At 45.9% G+C, this 14,112-nt stretch overlaps 2 protein-coding genes across 2 annotated transcripts in view; one reads left to right on the top strand and one right to left on the bottom strand.

Moving 5' to 3' along the window:
- Positions 1–14,112, top strand: part of cdh23 (cadherin-related 23) — a 187,125-nt gene that overhangs the window by 148,132 nt on the left and 24,881 nt on the right. The window contains exon 37 of the mRNA XM_072709700.1: positions 391–618. Coding sequence (XP_072565801.1) covers positions 391–618 — 228 coding nt within the window. The remainder of the gene's footprint in view (positions 1–390; positions 619–14,112) is intronic.
- Positions 1,809–14,014, bottom strand: vsir (V-set immunoregulatory receptor). Its single transcript, XM_023804317.2, has 7 exons — positions 13,728–14,014; positions 7,051–7,428; positions 6,544–6,594; positions 6,158–6,268; positions 5,376–5,403; positions 5,081–5,256; positions 1,809–3,667 (listed from the first exon to the last, which is right to left on the bottom strand). The coding sequence occupies exons 1-7, from the start codon at positions 13,819–13,821 to the stop codon at positions 3,630–3,632; spliced, it is 876 nt and encodes a 291-aa protein (XP_023660085.1). The 5' UTR covers positions 13,822–14,014; the 3' UTR covers positions 1,809–3,629.

The raw sequence follows: 14,112 nt of genomic DNA, 5'->3' as shown, positions 1-14,112 counted from the left end.
AGATCAGTGTTTTTCAATCCGGTCCTCAGGGATCCACAGACAGTTCATGTTTTGGGAGGGAGCAAAAATGTGGACTGTCTGGCAGGGAGCTCGGAGGGAGCAAAAACCTGGGCCAGCTGTGGGTCCCCATGGACCGCATTGGGAAACACAGATTAAGAAAACTGTTACTCCAGTTTCCACCTGCAGTCTAAAGACATGCTGTCTTTCATTTGAAACCTGTTCATTTATCTGGTTTAGGAAACTGAAATATTTTTCGTGTAAACATACCTGTGAAAAGTCCACTGGAGATTATGATTTGATGACAGGGGGTCTGGGGAAGCAGTTTGTTTGGCGGGACCGTCAAACAGAGGCGACACATAGGCCTCACACCCCGAATCTCTTTGGGCCTAGAACGTGGGTGGAGGAACGTCTGTGCTGCGCGTGGCAGCCACTGACCGGGACATCGGACCCAACGCCATGCTCTTCTACTACATCACCGGGGGCAACCAGGACCTGACCTTCCGCATGGACCGCGTCACCGGGGAGATCGTAACCCGACCCTCGCCGCCCGACCGTGAGCGGCAGCAGCAGTACCGCCTCACGGTGACCGTGGAGGACGATGGCACTCCGCCACTGTCGGTGAGCTGGGGGGGGGGGTGAACTAAGGATGGTAGGAGTGATAACAATAAACTGAGACCCAGGGTGGAGTTTATCTGCGGGACGACAACACCATACATGCTGAAACGTCCACACTCAGCTTTACTGAAAGCCTGCGCCCTGATCACGTATCCCTCCCCGTGTTCAGAATCTAGCCGTCAGGAGCCTTTCCAGATAAACGGGAGCGTTAACTGGAAACTCGTTATCACGTTATACCAGCATCATGCTTAGTGAGACTCATTAACCGTCTGCCCTCCACTCAGCCCTGAAGATCTCTGACGTTTTTGAGCTTGCGGAAGCAAATCGCTCTCGTCTGTCCCCATGCAAAGTTCTTACATTCCTGCACAAGCATTTGACTTTTATCTGTCGTAGTTACTTATCTGTGTTAGAGGTGGGGGGAGGGGGGGGGGGGGGTGACATGATAGCTGAGCAAAAAGTACAAAACAGGAAAACCACAGTAGTGTTTTGTTTTTTTTTTGAGAGGAAGTAGCATACCAAATGGCGTTGTGATTTCCTCCTTCTGACAGAGGCGTTCGGTAAGCCCCGCCTACTCCCAAAGGGCACTGTCCCAGTTTAACTGCTGCGTGAGTGAGTCAGTGTGTGCGGAGGGTCAGCCCTCGCTGGTTCTGTGCCCACCACACGTATGTATCTGGCTGGTTAGTGACACGCTTGCCTAGTTTCTGGCTGTTGTATCCCTGAGCACTTTGTCTGACTCACATCTCTAAATTCAAATATATGATATAAACATTTGCTTTATACAGGTTAAGTAGTTATGGTAGAGGAGTGACTGTAGAGGAATCAGACAGACAACAAGCTCTGAAAAGGGAGTATTTTTCTTCTGCACGCCGTGTCTTTGGTTTGCCCCAGAAAACTCAGTGGCGGGCGGGTGAATTACTGTATGTAGCGTGTCTGCGGGCAGGTGAGAGAGACAGGGCAGATTGGGGATAGTCAGCGTCCTCAGGCTCTGAGTTTTTAGCTCCTTCACTGTCCGTGAGCCACCCTCTCCCCAGCGATGCAACACGTTTGTCAGAAATCAGTTCAGAATCTGAGTCGACCTTCAGCTGAGTATAAAGTGATTCTTGCATCTGTGTGCCGAAACCCGTCGTAATCTCTGTGATTAATACCAAGACAGCTGAAATGGCTGAGAGAGGAACTCACTGCTGACTCAGAAAGAAAGACAAAATCCACTTTATTGCCAAAAAAAAAAGAAACAAAAATCAGAACAAAACACCTTCAGTGAATTGCTTATCGCTATTATTTTCTTCAGATTATATACAACTTTATACACCTTTTATTCTTTTTTATGCACATTCATCCCACTATCAGTCACACAGATACACACATATGATGTAACGACTCCTGCCTACCGTGAAATTGCAGTGGCACAAGCACGAGTATCCTGGCTTCATGTGACAATACTCTTTATAAAGTATAGCAGCCTTTCCATTGACAGGCCTTTCCTTAATTAATGGGTGGGCACACATGTTGTTCCACATGGGTACACATCTTTCGCTGTAACACCGTTCTGATGTAGGTCATTTCACATTCACATCTCAGTACCATTCACACTCATAACAAATTATTGCACAGCAGGGTCAGTGTGCCAGTAATATCACGGATAAGATCTGGCTGAATTTATCCATATAGACACACCGACATCCAGTTTTTACCCGTCATTTGAGCCAACTTTCTCATTCATGCACTCTGTGTACCCTGTTATAATGAACATTAATGATACTATTCTGCATATACTCCTTCCTGGAAATACAATGTCTCTAAAACACAAAGAATTCAACACTGCTTGCTGTAAATGTCAGCAGAGAGAGCTGGTCTGACCTACAACACATCCTTCTAAATTTTAACTGCTTCATCCCTGATGCGTTTCCTCAGAAACCATAATCGCATGGAGTCTTTCCGACTGGAGGACATTATCTGTACAGCAGTATCGCAATAACAAGATATAGCACAAGCATACAATGCCATACAAAAGAGAACTTTTAGAAGACATCCATTTCAAAAGCCATCAAAGTATCAAAACATGAAACATTTTATATATAAAAGTTACAATATAGTATATGACAAAATTCTTAGTACAAATCAATATGTAAAGTCCTGTATTACTTTTTAAATGGTAAAAGTGTACTTTTGTAGAGAACTTTGGTTAGAAACGTTGAACATGAACATTGTAGAAATGTCTGAGTCCTTAGCATTGACATGATCCTTTCGAACACGACAGGGAGCAGAAACAGTGCCGCACAATGCCCACATCACTCATTCCCAGTGGTGTGGCAGGATGTACTAGTTCACTATGGGTTCGTGCCACCTGACAACCACGTTGCAGGCTGCTTGCTACTCATGCTGGATGCAACCGGCAGTGTCATTTGCAACACTGAAGTTCTGCACTTTTCCCTCATCGCACGCTAGCTGTTTGCTCTGATTGGACAAGTGAGGCAGAGGTGTTGTTTGAAGAGAGAAAGAACAACTGAGGTCAAAACCTCAGTGCTAAAAGTAAGTACTAAATCAGAAAACCAGTCAGAAACCAGTATGCTCAGTCCTTATCGACGAAATTGCAGTTGCGTATACGTTTACTGCCCTAAGATCTAATACAGCAGTAAACCGCAGGAACTCCATTATACATAAGCTATATGGGATTTTGCTGAAATATTGTACATGCCATAAGAGGCAAAACCAAAGGCCTGCTAGTCAGCACATTAAGAATGTTCTAGAATGGCTTTTAGTGGCCAGTCTGCCTTGTGGTCAACTGAGAATTTGGGACCTGATAGACGCACATAATAACCATGGCTGTAAGAGAAGAGCTTGGGAAATCCTGTTGGTTTTGCCCCCCCCCCCCATTTTCTTTTCCAAAAATGAGTTCAAGAGCAAAGCAGTGAGAAAAGGTATGAAATATGAAATATCTGTGGTGAAATGCAAGCACAGGAAACAGTGTCTTCTTTTGGGGGTAGACATCTGCTGAATGCCAAGGTTTGGCTCCACTATACCTGCATGAAATCAGGAGATTCTGGGATAGGTTCTGAAAGAAAAACAAGGAATGCTCTTAGTTACTGTAACTTTTCATATTTGCAATAGCTTATTTTTCTTGGAAGGACACACCGACTGAGACGTGCAGATCACCAATGGGCGCTGCACGAAAGCACATGCTGCACAAACCTTCACATTGCTAATGGTTTCCAGGGAATTGCAAACATATTATGTACTATTTCTGGCTGCTATTATGTCATTCCAGGCTCACATTAAAAAAAAAAGAGACGGCTAAGAACAGCAGTTATTGTATGCCCAGATATATCGTTGCTGGGTGGCTCGCAAAAGCAGAAACAAACAAAAATACCCAGCTGATGCAGCCTCCTCGCGGCCCAGGCTCTCCGTAAGAAAATGACAAACAGAACATGACATTCTAAAGAGGAACCAAGAGCAGGCCTCCAGGACAGAAACAGGAAGAAGAAAAGGGGGAAGTGACATCGCAGGACGAGTACAGCCTGGGATACTGGCATACAGGTGTTGGTCAGGACACTGTGACGGCTAGCCAAAAGCACGTCTACATGTCCATAAAAGAGCAAAGAAAAGGAATCCAGAAGTGAATCTAAATTAGTGATCTGCTCCGTGAGCCCTGAAACACCCAGCTGGATACTGATCCTCAGGAAATTAGCAATTCAGTCCGGAATCGAAGACATTCCAGGACAGATGCTCTGAAGTTAAAATAAGCCTTTAAAGAGGACTGGTGAATAGGCCAAGATGTTGGGTTTGACTTCTGGATTCCAGCTGCACAGAGGCTTGCCCTGGCCTATCAGCTGTGGGATGCGTGTTGAACTGAGGGGGAATGGTTGCCGTGCATGCATCTGTAAGTCAGCACAGCTGTGTAACACTGGACATTCTGTAAGCATCTCTGACAGCGTTTCCCAATCCGATCCTCAGAGATCCACAGTCGGTCCATATTTTTGCTCCCTCCGAGCTCCCTGCCAGACAGTCCACATTATTGCAAAAACGTGGACTGTCTGTGGGACCCCAAGGACCGGATTGGGAAACAAAGATGTACACCCATGTCTTTGCGACATACATCAGATGTGGCGCTGGTCTGTTTTGTGGTGTCAGTGTGTCATGGGACACCTGTGTTTCCGTTGTTTCTGTGTGTCTTGGCCTATCCTCAGAAACCGTTTAATGTGGGATTTTGGTCTATATCTGATATCTGAATGTGTCAGAATTGAAGTGTTGTGGTGACAATTTGATTTTTCTTTTCTTAGTGTCTTGGGATATAAGGACATTAGTATTGTTTTCAAAAGCTCTAGAATCCTGCGCTGTCTGAGAGTTGATGTGACGTCAGATACAGCTTCAGATTCTATGGCAACGGCGTGGGTGAGAATTTCAGCATCATCAGCATTGTGTGGTCATGATGACATCGTGGCCGATTTCAGGTACACCGTGGACTCACCGTGTGCCGGAAAGAAGACGTCCCCATGGGCGGGAGGGGACAGGGGTGTGCCGGGGTCAGACAGCAGGTGGCGTCCTGTCTCAGAGGACTGCCTCGTCAGGATCTGGGACAGGGTACGCGTCTTCGGCTGGGGGCCGTCTCCCAAGAACACAGGGTTCTCGTGACCTCGGGCTTCACTGTTCAGTGCAAACGGAGGATGACAGCCACATGGGATTTCCAGATATGAAGGTGAACTCAGAGGGATTTTTTCCTAAAGATATTCTCATGACACTATATGGGTTTTTAAGAACCTCACCTGTCCATTCTCACCAGCTCGTGTGAACCTGTGGCAGGGGGAAGGAACAGCCATGATTAATAATATCAAGAGGAAAACACTGTTGTGCCTAAAGTGTCAGGGTCTGATGTTCAGAAACAGGAAATGAATCTCAGACAGAACAGGAAGTCAACGTCACACCTGCTTGGGTCTCCAAAGGTTGTCTCTAACATGGTACAAGGTAACATGGTGTCTTTATGCTGAACACAGGATATATATTATGCACAACAAAATATTGAAAAAAGAAATTCTGTTATGTTAAAGTAACTAAAACATAAACTTCATTCTTTATGTATGATATGGGTTATTGCCCTTTGAATGTCTCTAAATGCAGCCTTTAAGAGATAGTAGTGTTCTGGTCAAATTAGTAGTAATTTACTTGCACATCAGTTTACCAATATGCCTGACGCAACAATTATGAAAGGTGGCTGCATAGAAACTGTCTTAGTGCTGCTGTCATAGAGGTTATGTAATCACGATGCACATGCCCAGGTCAGATCTTGGCAAGCTGTCTGCAACGCAACAGACAGAGGGTTCTGCAGCTTGGTGGCAAGCACCTTGTTCATGAACTTTCACTTTGCAAGCAGCCCCACAGCCCCACAAGGGCATAAAGAGACTGTACGTGTCACTCTGTTCACACCACCTGGTGAACACAAATAGTAACATGCACTAACACTATGCCTGTTTGATCTCCATAATTAACACTGCAGTAATTTTTAAGCAAATATTACAGTGCATATGTGTGCTTGGGCATAGTTGCTTACGTCTGCTGGAGTGGGTCGTCTGCCTCTGTTTGTACACCAGCAGTAGGATCAGGGGTAGAGAGAGAATACCCATAATGCACCCTGCTGTCGCCAGCCCTGCTGCCACAGTGCCTGAGGGGGAAATGATGAGTAGAGGCAAGAGAGAAATCCAAATCTTAATTAAAGGGTTTTGCCATGTCCTCCGCACCTGCAGTCCTGTATGTTTTTGGGTTGTTTTATGCTAAGTGGTCTTGGTTTTGTCCAAATAACTTAAATTCCAACAGTAAAGTGCTGAACATAGTCACAGGAAATAATGTCGCACACAGATGTGGTACCAGTATGGCTGAGAATGCTTTCCAGTTGAATGTTGGAGTAAACAATGTGTCAGTGAAAGTGTTCGAAGATACCTTCGGTGGGTTTATGGTCCATAAACGAACATTTGGCAGTCTGGTTTCGTCCTGCAAAGGTATTAGGGCATAATCAGTCAAACAGAAGTTTGCATCCCTCCTCTAACTTTCCCTAAGTCTGATTATAAGTGCAAATGTTGCACGAGCAGCTGTTCAGATATGCAAGTAGAATGGAACGGTTTGTTACGAGGGACTGAATGCGGGGAGCGTTTATTATAACTAACCTAAGCAAAAACTTGTAAATGTGAGAGTTCTGTCTACTGGGGGTGTCACTAGGGCTGTTTTAGGGGAGCTTTGTTCCATCTACCCCCCTCCCCAAAGAAATGTACAATAGTTAGTTTAAATAGTACTCATACTCATTCCCTACAACAGTGTTTATTAACCCGTTCCTCGTGGATCCCTAGACGGCCCACATTTTTGCTCCCTCCCAGCTCCCTGCCAGACAGTCCACATTTGTTTTTGTTGTTGAAGGTCTGGGGCCCGGACTGTGGGGGGTTCTGCACTTACGTGGGCCGACAGTGAGCAGCACGTGGCTGTGGGCCCTCTGTGACACCATGTGTTGGTGCTTGCCTTGGACCTCCAACTCCACGCAGCAGTAGCGCCCCTGGTCGGCACGGGTCACGTTGGTCAGGGTGATGGAGATGGTATTCCTCGAGGCACTATACTCCACACCCGGGGGCGGCCTGGACGAGTGGTTGCCTCTGCGGGGGTGCAACTTTTCCTGGCAGGTATCATCCAAGTGAGGAGTGAAAAACCAAAAAGGCCTCAGATGGTCGGCGGCGTGCAGGAGTGAGCCCTCAGAAATGCACTGCATGGTGACACTGGCGCCCTCTGGGCAGATGTAGGACATGTGCGCACCAGCCAGCCTCAGGTGGTCACTGCTAGCTGTAGAGAGACAGAAGGGGAGGGGTTTTAAGTGCTAAGATGCTGAGAGCACTGTTAATGCTGCTCATGGGAGTCTTACTTACACAAAGGGTTAGGGTTAGGGTTAGGGTTAGGGCAGAACGAAAAAATGATTGGTTCAGAGAGATGCACACGTGCAAGGTACAAATCTGGCAATGCATAGTCAGATATTTTACAAAGCAAAGTTGTCAGAAAACTTTGTCAGGCCAGGGATGGCATTTTTGGGCAGCGCGCACTGACTTATATGCAAAGTTTTAAAAATAATGAAAAAGGAAATTTAAATTTTTGCTGCAGAAGATATAAATTCGGACATCAACAGCTCAGAAAGCGAGAACTACCTGTACAGTGATTAGGTGTCTTTAACCAACACAAAACACCATGAAAATGGAGTATGCAAAAGAATAAAGTATACAGAGTGTAGAGTTTTGAGGCAACAAAAGGATTTTACTGTAAGAGTGTAAAGAAGCAGATTTCTTTTTAATCTTTGAGTCGTCTTTTTCAAACATGCACATGCCGTCTGTCACCCTTACTATATGTTCTATGCCCCGTCCTCGTACCCGTATCTCGACAGTGATCACATCATGGTATTTTTGCACCTGTGAGCATGTATCTCGGTAATGAGAAAGCAGATATACAGTCTGGCCGGCCTGACCACTAGTCAAACGAGAGATCTAGCCAACGAGAACTACGAGCAGATGGATTTTCTGAGAAACTGCTGTGTGGCTTTACTAGGTCATTTTACCTTTATCTCATCCAGCATATCTACTGCCTCCAGGTCTACCGGAACTTTATTATTTAAAGATGGTTTGAAGCAGGAATAAACACAGATGCCTGTGCTTGTATTGAACTTTTAGTCTTTTCCATTTTTTGTGTACCTCCCAACTTGTTTTACCCTTTTATGGAGTGTTTGCATCTGTATTAGTCTGATCTTCCCTTAAGTCATGAGTGTTAGCTTGTATAATAGTTAGCCCACGGCAGTCCCAGAAGCACTCAGAGAAAATAATAATGTCTTCTCACCGATGAGACATGCTGTGTTTAGGCAGCTTGTGGGAGTCATTATATTAAAAACAACTGGGAAGAAAACAGATGTGTCCTCAGGCCCCCACCCTGCCTGCCCCATTGGGTGGGGGGGGAGGGTTTATTTTATGTAAATAAAAGCAATGTTTCCACAAGAATACAAACATAAGTAATGTGCATCTTATCTGCGAGGAATGAACAAAACATCCTCGGAAAAACACGGCAGCAGAAGCAACAAGCAACCTTCCTGAACATTTCCGAAACTGAAAATGCAGCGCAGACAAAAGCAGCTTGTATGTGTAAGTGGCGTATCTCTGTCAGCGTGTGCGCGCGTCTGTGAGCGTGTGCGCGCGTCTGTGAGCGTGTGCGCGCGTCTGTGAGCGTGTGCGCGCGTCTGTGAGAGTGTGCGCGCGTCTGTGAGAATGTACACGCACCAGCTCACGCAGGACAGCTTTCTCGGGGCCTGTCTGGGATGCCTGTCTGATGCAGTGCCCTCCGCACGCACGTGCATCTGCAGGTGTGATGGCGTGACTGACTATATATGCGTGTCAAAGGGTGAATCTGACAGCGCCGTTTTTCTCAGTGACTTGTGAAGTTAACTTTAACACCTATTTTTTTCTTTAAGCCGCAAGGGCATGTTACCTTGTTTTTCCCTGTAGACCACGTCCCCTTTACCTCCCTCTGGCACTGCAGAGATGCCAGCGTACAGGGTGTTCCTGTATGTGTGAAACCACAATGTAATGATCAGGCACGCCTGCGCTGTATAGATATCAGGGAACTACCCTGTTCCATCTATTCAGTCCCCGCTGACCCGAGCATGTATGCGCTTATACAGAGTTTGTGGGGCTGGAGCAGAGCCATGTTCCTGCAAGCTGCCTGGGCACATGGGCCTTTCCGCTCACCCTGGATCTGCATGCTGATTTGTTTGTACTGTAATGATATTTGGTCCTTGTTCAGCTGCCTTCCTACCAGCACACAGCGAGACCCTCAGTCCTCTGTGGCCATAATAATTAACCCCCCCCCCTTCTCCACCCCCAGAAACAGTGGATGCAAGTTCTGCCAACTTTTTTCAGACAATAGTGAATAGCTTAACTGCTTTTTCCATGGCTCCCCCCCCCCCGACCCATTCGATTTACACCAAACAGCTGCTGCCTTCAACCTGGCAACAGATATTAAGCACACTGTGTCTTGTGCAACTTCTCTGTTAGCTACTAGATAGCTAAGTGACTAGCCGAAGAATAGATACGATTATCTTAAGTTGGGGGCAGATACTGGCTGAGAAGTATGAGATGATTGCTGGGGTGGGAATGGAGCTGCACATTGTATGATGGAACAAAAACGGCCGCGGTCTGTATGTCCGTTTGTGTCAGGAAGAGTAATAGGAAACCCAGGGGCTGTGATTAACTGAACCTCCTGGCCCCCAGACTCTTCCTGTCTCTCCGAGGTACAATACAGCACGCCGCTGGCTTCTGTTTCACACCATAAAGCCTTCCGCATCATTATGAGATTTTCATAGTTTCCATTGATGCCAGGATCTCGGACCAGAATTCCTGTTTCCAGTCTCTGGAGAGTCCAGCCTTCATTGAGAGAATCCGGCCCGACCTCCTGAATAGCCCCCGCTCGCGCCGCCCTTTCACCCCCGAGGTTTTGTTTCCATTGTCGTTTCCTGAAACCGGCAGCTCACACCTACACTACAGACTGAAACTTCTGTTAATCTGCACGTGACGCCCTGCGTGGCCTGAGTGCATTTGAGAAACCTTGTGGCTGTTTGCTGAATAGAGACAGACCGGCTCAATTTATTACTATTTACCTAAGGCCGCCCACTTGAATCTCGAATCCTGTGCTGTAACCAACTATCTCAGATAGTTGCACTATTTGCACCCCCATTCTAATGTGGATCGACTGGGGTAGATCCGTATCAGGTCTGGATGCGTATGGAAGTAGCTGACACTAATGTCAGAAGAGGTAGCGGGCAGCAATGAACGCAAGGTGCTGCTGTTAGGCGAAATGGCCAGATCCGTATCCTAAAAGATGCTCCGATCGCAGCTGCAGCCCATCATTCTCCAATGTCTGTCTGTGTCTGACCGCACACGTTTCTGGTATTGGGCTGAGTCCTGTTTTACCTGCAGGAATCCGGTTTTACGTTTCATTCCCACACAGTTCCACCCTCCAGGTACTGGAGTGGTTGAGATGCACTATAATTTAGACGAGAAGTCATGAGGCATGCACCGTGATTTGTTGTGTAGTCAAAAGGTGATAATCACACTAGTGTAAGGCAACAAGCTCTCGTATTTCAAGGGAATTATTAACCTTTTCATTTTACTAAGAAAATTATCACTAATATAGTCCAGACACAAGTCTCCAAATCACATTTTGCTACATATAAAAATTGTCCTCAGTATAACCATGAAAATTACACTAGCTAATAAGACTTAACCAGGGTGCACCCTGACCATGCCCCCCGTACTGCTCTGGGATAGTGCCCCCACCCTGCCCAACCCCGACTGCACCACTAACCAGGATAAGTGACTGGAACAAGAAAAATAAACACCAAAACCGTGGAATTCTGGAAATCCGTTGGTTCTTGCTTAAGAAATATTACGTTAAACTAAGCCATTGCTTCATGCTAAGATCACACAGATAAGCAACTTATGAAGTAATGACACAGCCAAGGAGATATGAGGGAACACCCCCCCCCACTCCATTTTAATTACCAGAAGGCACAACAAAGCTCATTCCCTAAAGAGACCTTTTACCAAGCTATCTGTGGTGTAGGTTACTCTCTGCTGAAGAGGTGCTGAAAGGGGATGTGCAGACAAAGGTCAAAGGCTCTTCCCCCCTGTTAAATGACAGTTAGTTTGGGGGGAGGGTTAACAAAATGGACCCTCTCGTTCCTGTCACAGTCCCAGCTAGCTCCATTTCTCCATCTCCTGCCAGCCAGTGAAGCTCATGAGACCTTGCATCCCGTATGCTTGTGAGAGTCTGCTTAATGTGGTGCTGCACTGGTTTCACTTCCACAATGGTATCACACAGCAGTCTCTTAAGATTAACTCCAGCTCCTTTCTGCGAACACCACACCATCTTCCTCCCACACTGCAAGCCTCTTCCATTTTAATTATAAGGTTCCCCAGCCTTGTTCTGTAAAGACCGAGAAGGATATCTTGCAAAATTGTTTAGCGTAATAATGTTCTGAGTGGGCTGCTACCCCATTTCTTAATTTTCTGTTTCACAACTGCCATCGTATTGAGTCATCCTACAGCAGCATGTGTTTTATGTGTGTAAGATGCCAGCTGTTTAGGTCAAGGTCAGGCTAAGGTCAGATACTGCAATGTTATCCTTGAGTTCATCCTTGCTGTGTGCGTCCTAATGGGAAGTGAGTGGATGGATGAATGAGAGTGAGGCACGCCCTTGGCCCAAGGCCTCCGGCTGTGTTGTGGATAAGGGAACGCTCGGTTCTAGGAGAAAAGCCAAACACGGCCTCAGCAGAAATAACCTTGAAGCGGCCATCTTGACCCATTCAGCTAAGAGCCCTCCAGTTCAACCCTGGGTGGCATACTTGGTAAGACTGAACTATCCTTATGTTTGGAGGTCTGGATTAACCTTAGTGGTGGGAGACCTTGAGGGAGTCTGAGAGTCAACAGTGTCAATGCTGGTCCAACCAGGCAAAAAGATGTGCTGAACTCCTTCTCAGCAGCCATACAAGTTCTGGCAGCACCAAGCCATCTAGGGTTCTGTGCTTCTAGCGTATCTGACACGATTCCCTTTAGTTCAACGGCGGACAGAAGCTGCCTTTTTTATTGAGAGGTAAGGTCAAGTTCAGGGCCTAAGTTGAGCTCCAACCCACCTGCAGATCAATGTCTCAAACCGCCTCTCACCCCCACCGGCTCGTAAGCTGTAGTGAGATACGTTAGCTGAAACGCTTGAGTAAAGCTGACACCAAGCAGATAACCAGGGCGCAGTAAAAAAAAATATATTTTTTTTTCTCCTGTCTACATTGTTATTGTTTTTTAGAGGCACAGTCCAACATACTTAACAGTATTAATCACTACAGTCGTTCCCTATTTTCCAGTAATGCTTAAATTTCCACCCCTCCTCTGAGGCTTAAATAAATGTGAAAACCATAATTAAAAAAAACAAAAAAAAAAAAACTGCAAAAACAAGTCAGGCTGTTCCACTTTCACAAGCTGGCTTGTCTCTGTGCCTAAAGCAAGCTTTTTCTTCTGTGGCACATTCTGAGGTAGCCCACTAACAGTGATGTATTTTGGGTCTTACATGTATATTTTAGTACAGCGTTAGTCACAAGCACAGATGCAGACCAAAACTATGAGTATGTCCATTTCATTAGGCATGTGCGGACTGGCAGCTAAACAGTACTGACTTCTCTAGGAAAGTTTTTCTAAGAAAACGCAATTTTTGCACATTTTTAAAATGCGCAACCGCCTTTGTTTTGGTACTTTTTTCTCTTTAGACAGAGGAAAATGTGAAGGGGAAACTGCATAATTAGGTTTGCGCATAAACTATTTCCACGGAAAAAAAGTTACATTTAAACAGGCCTTACTGGAAACGTAGATCCTTTGCAGACGTGCAACGTGAATTAAAACACATTTCAACGTCCCTCAACACTGGATTATTAGGGCACTGCGCGGTTAAAGGATCTGGACATGCAGGGCGTTTCTCTTGCAGTTTCAATAGCCCAGGCAGGCTGGATGGCTTTCGATGCAACCCAAACCGTCTGAAGTGCTTTACGGTGACGGCGTCACACTCCGGGGGCAACAGCTGTTTTTTGTCTCGGGGATCAGAGTAATGCCAAAGGGGAGAGAGAGGTCAGACAAACCCCAGACCTTCGCCAGGTGTTCATCTCGAAACATGGGCATCTGTAATGTGCACCGAGGAATTTGCGGGCACATTAATATGTTTTTATAAGATGTCAATGCAAGAAAGCGAAGCAGTGTTTCTCGTGACCCTAAGTTGCACTCCCTGAATAGCTTTAGTTCTGACTCAGGAAAATGAAATGAATTGCAATGAAATAAAATAGAGATAGAGAGACAGAAGAGTTGAAACTTCTTTTTATATATATAATTGTAACTAGGAAGTAAATCATTCAGCACTAGAACTTTTCAGTGTATCTTGAAATGTGCAGTGTATAAAAGCGCAGACTGTGTCCTCATGTTTCAACTAGATGGACCAAAAGTAACATTTCTCAGCATCTGGCCTCGCTGCTCCCTGTAAATCTGCCGTCGGCACCGCGCACTGCTTTTACTTACCTGGACCCGGAAGACTGATCGCTGTCAGGCAGATGTAGATCCAGCAGAACCCGAAGTGAATTCCCGGGCACGACTTCCAGTATAAATCCAGCATGGTGATCTTGCTCAAATGCGTGCGTGTTGCGGAAAATCCTTTATTAATGTTTGTCTTTCGTGTTCCAAACTATCGTATATTGCTTCTTTGTTACACAACAACCTCATGCGTTTGCGGAAACGGTGATTTAGTTTTGGTGCTAACTCTACATACTGTTCCCAGCTGAGGACTTTACGGAAATCCTCATTCTCCACCCCCCCATATCTCTCTCTCTCTCTCTCTCTCTCGCTCTCTCTGTCGTCTTCTTAAAACAAAAATATACAATATTCAAACAAGCTGTTTACCTTCTTT

This window comes from Paramormyrops kingsleyae, chromosome 3, assembly GCF_048594095.1.
Source record: "Paramormyrops kingsleyae isolate MSU_618 chromosome 3, PKINGS_0.4, whole genome shotgun sequence".
Classification (NCBI taxonomy): Eukaryota; Metazoa; Chordata; class Actinopteri; order Osteoglossiformes; family Mormyridae; genus Paramormyrops; species Paramormyrops kingsleyae.
This window is presented reverse-complemented; position numbering and strand designations above follow the sequence as displayed.